This window comes from Necator americanus, chromosome IV (assembly GCF_031761385.1).
Source record: "Necator americanus strain Aroian chromosome IV, whole genome shotgun sequence".
NCBI classification, from domain to species: domain Eukaryota; kingdom Metazoa; phylum Nematoda; class Chromadorea; order Rhabditida; family Ancylostomatidae; genus Necator; species Necator americanus.
The window spans coordinates 3,286,723-3,296,293 of NC_087374.1; the positions used below are offsets into that span (position 1 = coordinate 3,286,723).

Sequence of the window (9,571 nt, forward strand, 5' to 3'; positions counted from 1 at the left end):
GGTTCTATAAATTGAAATTCAACACTTTGCTTTGCATACATTTCACATTTCAACACTTCGATGACAATTTTTCTCAGTATACTCACGTCAGCCGTATTTTCTTTGAAAATCTGTAGCTTTTTTTTTTTTTTGAAAAACTAGCTAACTCATGTCAGCCGTATTTTCAAAGAGATGAGTTAGCTTGGAGGATCGTAACAGGCCAGACAATTTAGTGGATGCTAGAAACTTTCTATTATTATTAAAGGCAGACAGAACATAAGAAAAACGATACAAGTAAGTTAGTTACCAAGAGTTACAAATTACCAAGAACAACAACAACAGTGAGGGCCGGCTTAGGCCAAACCTTACGATTATGTTCCCAACAAGTAACAAGTTCCCCAAATTGAAGATATTTAGTGGCCCTAATGGGACCTGGATCTCTCCCCTCCTCCTCTCTTGTTGAACTGCCGATCAACATTAAGACATGTTTGATTCGAGTGCCCTCAGGTAACAGAACGGACGGTAGTTACCGAAGATTTCATGCTCCCCCAAGGGATTTGACCTATTTGGACCGGGTAGAAACTATTTTTTTTTTTACTGAGTAACAGGGTGAGGAGATACGGAAGTGATTTCCATTATTATCCACTCTCATTTTCGAGCTCTCGAACTATCAATTTCCAGAGAAATAAGAGATAGCCATGAGAAGTGAGCAATGTTGAACGTTTCGAGAGGTAGTATAACATATCTGATCATTTCCTCATGGTATAACTGTTACCGTCTTCCGATCTCGTCTTTCTAGCATAACTAGGCGTTTTATATCTATCTCTAAGGTTGTTCTTTTTGTTTGTTTGTTTTTTTTTTCTGATTTTGTTCAGATTTTGTTCTGGAGAGGGAGGCTGCTTCCAGAACCGTCTGGCTATACAGAAATTCTGGACGTGTGTAGATTAAACGAGTTAAAAACGTATCTTTCTGGAACATTTGTAGTTGACGTCGCCCTAAAAGCTGCCTTTAGTGGGTGGAAGAGTAGTGCTAGTTATATGTCCATCCTCAATTTAGGATAAAGTGAGCATAGGGAATGTAAGGTACATTTATCAGTAGAGTGATAAAGTTCACTTTATTCTAAGTTAGCCAAAAAGAAGAGCAGAAGAAAAAAATCTTTTTTTTTCCAGAATTTCCTCGAGGAGCTCCTGTTTAGATATACAGGAAAATAGAGGAATTCTTCCCGTTGCCTCTATTTGATAACTCCAAAACCTCAGCGAATATAAATTTAGGGGATGATGGACGGAAAAGTTCTTCTGTGCTGAGTGGGATTTTCGCAGATTCTCGAAATTAGAAAAGAAAAGAAAAGAAAAGAAAAGAAAAGTTGCAGAAGAAAAAGAAAATTAGAAAAATTAGAAAAGAAAAAAAAGGATTACTAGCCAAAGGAAGGGAAAGTTTATGGAAAGTACGAGGAACTCGGCGGGTGTTTATTTACTTATTTATTTTTAATTAATTTATTTTATTTACCAGGAACTCGCGCATCTTTTGCTCCTTGATGTTGTTCTCAGCAATTTTTTTTTCCTTATGATACTCTCACCAAGCAGTTTTCTACACACCTCAAAAGATTTGAAGAATAAAAATTTGGCAATTTGGTAAAAATAAAAGTATAATTTGCCTCTTAAAAAACACTTTTCATACATCTTAAATAATTTCCTGAAAGTGTATTTGTTTAACTGCTTGATTCCGGCCATTTTTTTTTGTCCGGATTTTTATTTTTTGCCATTTTTAGCGCCTGACTTCCTCACCGAAACGCATTTGCTTGTCTTCTCCGCCATTCATCGACGATCCGTGCCTTGCACTTGTATGAATCACTGTGATCTAAGATGACACCACGAATATAAGCACCGATCCACGAATTCATCGCTTTATGTACTCAATGCCACAAATGCTCGTCGGACTCGTTTTCTCCGTCATTTATTTGGTTCACCTCTCTTCACAAGAAACGAAAACCTGCTATGCTGTGAGTTCTGTGAAGTTCAACGACACTGATACAGTATCCGTTGATCATCCCACATGAATTACAGTGCGCTTCGGAAAGTCTGTACTCCCGTTGGCATATTACCGGGCTTCCTCGAGTACAGGACAGTTTGTTCGGTGATTGTTCGTCACAAAGTATGGCAAAAATGCGAGTGGAAAGTTGTTCTGGAAGCTGTTTCACCTATATGTTTGAGGATCCGGATGCTGTACAAAGTATGTGTATCGATCTTACTGTTTTTCACACAAGTTGTTTTCTCGATCAAACCGTACTAGCCTACGAGCTATTTCTCGGATCTCGTTTAGTGAAACCCGGATCTCTATTGGCAGATAACAGTCCGAATTCTATACGATAAGGTCAAAACGATATGAAGCACGGTGTAGTTGCGTAAGCGGCAGCGTTCGAAGCGGCGCGGTGAAGCGTTGCGGTCGAAATCTTGGTGGGACCTTCGCGAACACCACTACACCTTGGAATGGTGTCAACAAGGGTCCTCTCTCTCGATAGTAACCGCTACGCTGTACCGCACCGCTTCAAGCGCAACGGTTTACGTAACGATTCATGTCGTCTTGATCCTACCATAAGCGGGTCAGCGTGAAGGCTTCTTCTTTCTCTTTTTGTAAAAATTCTTTTCAGCTAGCTACTATATAGTTACAAAAACTGCTGTTAACTCATTGGAAAACGAATTTGGTGCAGCTCATCAACTTCTTCCAGAAAAATTAACACCTTTGCTGCTGAGGAAGATATCAAGAATCACGAAAATTAATTAAAATCCACAGGAAACTGAGTGAAAAGGTATCCTGTTATTTACAGACACCGGAAACACCGGAAATGCACTGCTTGTGGTTCGTGGATGTCACACATCACTGACTACGGTAGATCCTGATTCGTTTGGAAGAGGTTTTGTACAGCGTGGTTAGGAGCCGACTTGAATTTTCAGGTTGTATCGGATCGATCGAACGGTGCTGCCGGAAATTTCTATTGCGAATACGATGCAACTCATCAGATGTCAAATAGTAAAGGAGAACTTGTCTCGGTTCGTGCTCTCGTCGAATTTTGCAGGTAGTTTATTTTTGATTTGTTAGACGTATCTTCGTCGGGAATCCAAGGAAAAATCCTGAGAAATTGCATTAGTCTTGACGTGTAATACCTGAATATAAAATGAATAAGCAAAAAAAAATGTCCACGAGTTGTTTTCCTTTCCAAAATTGAGGTTTGTACCGGACTTCAACGGGGAGCGTAGAATGATTTTCCTGAGGTTGACGTTTTCGTTCTTACTGTAGGTAGTAATGCATAGATAAGCATCTTCGTGTGTTTATTTACAAGAGACGAAGATAGCGTAAGGGTATGAGACTGCGTCTGCCAGTCGATGATGGTTCGACACCATTCACGGGCAACTAAGCTTTTCATTCTTTTTTGGTCGATGAATTGATTGGTGCTAGACTAATTTGGGGTGGATCAGGACGTAGATCCTTCATGATTTTACAAATCACTTCTGTCAGCACCCGAACTATTATTTCTTATACAGTACCTCCAGGATGTTCTTATACAGTACCTCCAGGATGTTCTTATACAGTACCTCCAGGATGTTCTTATACAGTACCTCCAGAATGTTCTGCTGCGGTACCTCCAGAATGTTCTGCTGCAGTACCTCCAGAATGTTCTTATACAGTACCTCCAGAATGTTCTGCTGCAGTACCTCCAGAATGTTCTGCTGCAGTACCTCCAGAATGTTCCTGTACATTACCTCCAGAATGTTCCTGTATAGTACCTCCAGAATGTTCTTATAGAGTACTTCCAGAATATGTGACAATTGAGGAAAATGCTGGATTAGGTGTAGTTTATTTCTGGTGGAAGTTAGCGTGGACTCTGGATTCGCAATTATTAGAACTAGAGAACAGCCTTCACTTCTATGAATGCATAAATGTTGGGGCTTCTTGAATAGCTTGGCTACGTTGAACATTGCAAACATTTTTGCTCCTAATTAATTAACTGAAATTTCGGAGATATGTTGCTTTCCACAGCTAAACCAAAATGCTTTCTGGAATAGCTGCGAAACAAATTAATAAAATATTCGTTACTTTCAGCACAGCAAACTGTAATAGTCGACAATCGACCTCACCGAACGTATTCAACGATTGCAACGACCAAATGAACGATAATCGTGGGTATTCATCGGTTTCTAAGTGCATTTCTGCTTAGTGGGACCTTTTTCCAACTTCAACATGCATACAGTCCTCAACAACGAAGTGTTGAATTGCTACGATTGTTCGGGGCGTGAAGGAAAAAACTGCAACGAGAAGGACCGCAAATGCTCGTCGAAGAAGTACTGTACGAAGCAAATTGTGAAACTCGGAGGTGAATTTCTGGTAGAGGCGGGTCAAAACGACTTGAAACTCGATGCAGTTGCGTAAGCGGCTGTGCTCGAAGCGCTGCGGTGGAGCGGAGCGGTTGTGACCGTGGTGGGACCTTCGCCAGCAGCATTCATCGCTGCAATTCACGATGGTCCCACCTAGGTCCCAACCGCTAGCGCCGCCGCACCGCTTCAGGCGCAGCCGCTTACGCAACCGTTCCGTCTTCATATCGTTTTGACTCGACCATAGTTGAGTATGAACGAACAATTAGCGAGTGACTCAAAAATTTTTCCAGGTGGCTTTCAACTAACCAAATCGTGCTCAAATATTAACGTTCTCGGAGTTGACAATACGTGCGCGAATTACGATGTGGTGACCAGTCCAGGTGGTGTCGCCGTTCGCAACAAATATTCACAGTGTTACTGTCGTAACAAACAGTACTGTAACTCGGCACCTATGCATGGATTCGGCTCTGTTCTTTTCGTGACGATTTCTTTTTTGTTTCTTATGGTTTCGACACAAATCTAATCAATATGTAAATCTGATTAAATTGTATTTAAATACAGTAAATAAGCAGAACACTCAACTGGGAATTTTTAACCGGTTTCAACATTACTAAGATGCAATATACTACTAGCTCTGAGCCTAGAGAATAATCCTAGAAACTAAAGCTATTTCAGTTATTAGTTACTGTTTCAGTTATTTAACACTATTCACTTGGTATTCAGAAGCTCGTTCAAATTCAGTTGGGATTTAAAATTCAAAATTCTTGACTTATTGGACCTGATCAACCACCAAAATAGCCATTTTATCTCCTTACTGGCTTAGGATAATGGTCCTTACTGCTCTGTTCAACTTAGAAAGCTCTACCATTAGATGAATGATATAAAGAACATAATTAATGTTGAAAAAGACATAGTAGTCAAGTTGCCCGGAAAATTAGATCCATAAATTGCTCGAGTTATCCCTCACACGATGTGTTGATGTAGGCAAACTGATATCATGCTACCTACTAAACAAAAAACACAAAACAAAAACCTAGCGAGCTAAAAGATAAACAAGAACAATCACTTTGTTTGAATTTCTATAGGGAACAACCGCACCCTGAAAGACACATAATTCCTTTTCATTAAATTTATTTTTTCTATTGTCTTCTAATAGCCGAAAACTGTGAAAAAGTATATTCAGGTTAAAACAACATGAAACTCGGTGCAGTTGCGTAAGCGACTACGCTTGAAGCGGCGCGGTGGAGACAGCGGTTGGAATCGAGGTAGCGGTTGGAATCCACTCATCGCTGCCGGGAATTGCAGCGATGAGTGGAACTCAACAAGAATCCCACCCCGACCCTTCCCGCTAGCTCAACCGCACCGCATCGAGCACAGCCGTTTACGTAACTGCACCATGATTCATTTTGTTTTGAATCGAATATACCTATACCTCCAGTAGAATCCTGCAACGAAGATTCTGGAAAAATGAAATTTTAAGCGTTCAAGAACTTCGCTTGTTCTCTCTAATCCTAACTTTTCCTTCTTATTCTTTTTTTTTCGTCGTCACGTCCTACACCCATTCACATAAGCAAATAATGTGACTTGACGTGAATTTAATACTAAATAGCTTAATTTTTACATGAATTGCTGGAAAAGTTACTCATCGCTCTTTAAGAAGGTGTATTCATTCAAAAATATATATACAATTGATACAGAGATATCACATCACTGGGTGAAAGACTGCAGAAAGAGGGAGGTCAACGTGGAAACTTTGAATCTGACAATAGTACCAGACACAGAAGAGATTATACGAGAAGAAAGCACAATATAATTCTGTGGATAACATTTTTAACAATTAGAAGGAAGTGGATAAGAAAGAAGTGGTCGGAGAGGAACTGCTCGAAACAGCGCCGCATAAATTACAACTATACGGACATCTAACTGCTCGAATCCCCTCATAGAATGGATCCGTACAAAATCCGTTGCGAGCGTAGAACGGACATTGAGGATCCTGTAATTCAATGTTTCATAGCAACGCGAAGAACTTTTAAATCGTCTCAAATCTCTTCTTATCCTACAGAATCGCTCTCATTGGTGGAGAATCACGTTTATTTGTGCAAGGTATGACCGAATGAGTAACACTACGGAATCCGAAAAGGAAACAACGCACAATCCTGGCGCTTAGCGCTTTCCTACCTACCATGCCAGGGATTGCGTCATGTATTCTTATTACTACATTATTACTCTTAATTAAGGTTTGGGTCACGTTCACTCTTTAATTGAGATGAATGTTGGAGGAAAGATAAATGTCATAGAAGTGTCGAAAATATAAGAAATAAGTGAATTTTCGGGAAACAAAAGAAAAACAAAATAAAATACGGAACCCTCTGAAGTGCGCCTGCAAGAATTTCGCGCGCACCTCACCTCACATAACTGGTAGGTAATCAGCTCCTAACTCCTAATACCACACAGTCACTTTGCCTTCCATACAAGCCAACGACACAGTTAAAAGCATCACCCCACGAATCTGAGATGGTACGAATTTCAGGTGGAGTATTCGTATACGGCATAGTAGATTATGGGGAAGAGAGTGGTTCCGTCCATTTCTTGCTAATTGGCGTAAAAAACGGCCCAGAAGATGCGGCGTGTGCACAAGGCTGGCGCGCTCCAATCGAACTTTTCGTAGAAAATAGCGCGCCGGAACGCTTAAAGCACCGTTTTTTACGGAATTTACGAAGAAATGGACGGAATCACCCCCCTCCTTAATCTACGATCCCGTATACGAATACTCCACCTGAAACCCGCAGATTCGCGGGGTGATGCCTTTAAATGTACCACATTTCTGTCACGTGCACGACTACCAACTACCTCTTCTCTTCAGTCGAATCCATTGAGAATAATTATTCATTTTCACAACATTTTGACAAAATTTGATTCTCTTCCCAAAAAACCAATTTTTTAAGTACTGGGTACTCATTGTTCTACATCTCCTTTCAAATGGAATTTAATATATTCAAATTTTGTCAAATTTTCATAACACTACACTTTCAAATTTAATATATATATATATATATCTCAAATTATCACATAAATTATTATCACATGAAGTATCAGTAAGCGAACATGGATGTCTTCGGGAGTCTCTTCGGGAATAAAACAAAGAAAAAGGAACCCCATCAAAATATGCAGGAAAAAAGTGCTCTAAAAAAGAAAAGAAAAAAAAAAGAGAAAGAAAAACGAGAGCGAACCTTATCTTTACAATCCGGAGACGACTCCTCGCCTATATGTTTTCCTGACTGTTCGTTTTCCGGTTCCATATCCATAGCTGCTCCATCGCAGAGACCACATGTCTTCGCACAATACTTAAGCATTGTTGGTCGATAAAATTCCATGGTGCAGAATCCCCCCTGAACAATGACGGGTAAATTCCAGCTGGGGACGAAATGGAAATCCACCGTACCTCCCACATTCCCCCACAATAACCTATTTCATCAATACATTCCACGCTTTCTTCTTCTTTTAAAAAGGAATGTTTCTCTTCTGAAAAGAAGTATAACGTTGGTAAATGAAGGAATCTTTTGAAGTTCTTTTCCTACTGACCTTGGATGTTGTTGTTGCACTTTCCTAACTCATTTAATTTTCGTATATCTGCGGGTGACATCTTTAGGTTGTCGTTGAGGGCTACTCCTTTCTGAAACTATAAAAGGGTATCGTGAAAAAGCATACAGTAATCCTCTCTTCGGAAAGACATGGCTGTAAATAGTAAAGTTCAAAGTGATGAGTGATTCCTCCGTCAAAGCGAAATATTTAAAGGCTTTCCGGGGGAATAGACAAAAAATACAACGATAAATAGAAACCTTTTTCGGGATCATGGTGGCGAGTCTTCGACTGCTTCTCGGATCCCGTCGGCCGAATGCGTAAGAGTCATAGTGCATAATCGATTCATAATCGTATTCATCGTCATAATCCACCTCATTCGGAGAAAGTTTCTCGAAATTCGCTGGAAATGGTCGGAATTGTGCTCGGCTCGGCTCGGCTAGGTCTATGGAAGTCACCTTACCGATCTGCCCAGGTTGCACATTGTTGTACACGACCCGGATGAAGTTGTCTCGGTCCGGACGTTGGTGTTCATGTTCAAATCCAATAGCATGCATCATTTCGTGCCATACGATGTAATCAGCGACACAATCGGCGGCAAGTGAAAGTTTTTGAGGACCGCCTCAATATGTTTCATTATGATTAACTCATTTTGTTGTTCCGAGGAAAGCACCGTACTGGATCTCCTAATTCATTAACTTTATATTTTCTCTAATTATAAAAGTCTACCATCAAGCAATTGTAAAATAGAGAGGGGAAATGTAGTTGGGAGGCCCACTCAACCGTGCTCTTATTTCTGGAGGTTCTACCTTATTTTTCTTTTAGCAGCTTTAGTTGACCTTTAGCTTTAGTTGAGTTGAGTTGGGAATGTCACAATTCCTCTAAGAATAGTGCTTACATAAGTTTTAGCACGCCGACTGATTTAGTTATTTACTTCCAGAAACAAGAGCGCGGCTGATCTCCCCTCTCCCAACTACACTTCACTCGAAGGTAATAATAATAGAGAATAGTAATAATAGAGTACCGATCTTTCCAACGAAAGAGTAGCATCCATCCAAAGGCACAATGACAAGGAAGTCGCGCTCCGTGGTCCGTTGTACAAAACGAAAACATGAAATGCTTTCTAGGGTTGCCAGAGAGTTCCGGATGATTTTCTTCCTGGAATGCAAGACTTTTTCCAAATATCTTCCATTAGACTTTGAAGTAGACAGCAAAACAGTTATAATTGGATCGAAACTAAATAAAGGTCAGGGTAGTTACGTAATAGGAAATAAAATTCTGGAATTTTAACTGCACCACTTACTGTTCCTCTGAGTATTGGGACGAGAGAGTATACGGTATTATATTATTACTCCATCGATTAACACTGTTTCCTTTCCGTGATACACCTCGCACCGGGTTGCTTCGCATCCCATAACGCTGTCGTTGTAGAGGAGTAAGGACTAAAAGTATGAGGAAAAATATGGTTTTTCGACAGCGACATAAAAGTAACTGAATTCAGATAGACGTCTGTTCAGTAACGGCTTCAGGAAAAATAAAGTTGTGAAGAAATCGAGGGTACCGAAAAAATCAAGCGAGTGGAACTAAAACTTATTATGGAGTTATAAGTCAGACTGACGTGAGTTAAAAAAAGACAAATAATT

At 40.1% G+C, this 9,571-nt stretch overlaps 2 protein-coding genes across 3 annotated transcripts; one reads left to right on the forward strand and one right to left on the reverse strand.

The window, feature by feature from the left end:
* Positions 1 to 1,894: 1,894 nt before the first annotated feature.
* RB195_000276 (uncharacterized protein) lies at positions 1,895 to 4,872 on the forward strand (the record flags this gene model as incomplete). Its single annotated transcript, XM_064196521.1, has 7 exons — positions 1,895 to 1,978; positions 2,043 to 2,208; positions 2,804 to 2,865; positions 2,931 to 3,052; positions 4,078 to 4,154; positions 4,226 to 4,348; positions 4,640 to 4,872. 7 exons carry the CDS (start codon positions 1,895 to 1,897, stop codon positions 4,870 to 4,872), a joined length of 867 nt encoding a protein of 288 aa, XP_064052402.1.
* A 1,314-nt stretch (positions 4,873 to 6,186) lies between these two features.
* On the reverse strand, positions 6,187 to 9,338 carry RB195_000277 (uncharacterized protein; the record flags this gene model as incomplete). 2 transcript variants are annotated; one of them, XM_013447150.2, is made up of 8 exons in its annotated part: positions 6,187 to 6,342; positions 7,580 to 7,738; positions 7,792 to 7,871; positions 7,932 to 8,022; positions 8,189 to 8,331; positions 8,392 to 8,550; positions 8,953 to 9,086; positions 9,232 to 9,338. In XM_013447150.2, 8 exons carry the CDS (start codon positions 9,336 to 9,338, stop codon positions 6,187 to 6,189), a joined length of 1,029 nt encoding a protein of 342 aa, XP_013302604.2. The 2 variants fall into 2 exon arrangements, with proteins under 2 accessions (XP_013302604.2, XP_064052403.1); XM_064196522.1 differs by having other exon boundaries at positions 7,932 to 8,028.
* Positions 9,339 to 9,571: the final 233 nt, after the last annotated feature.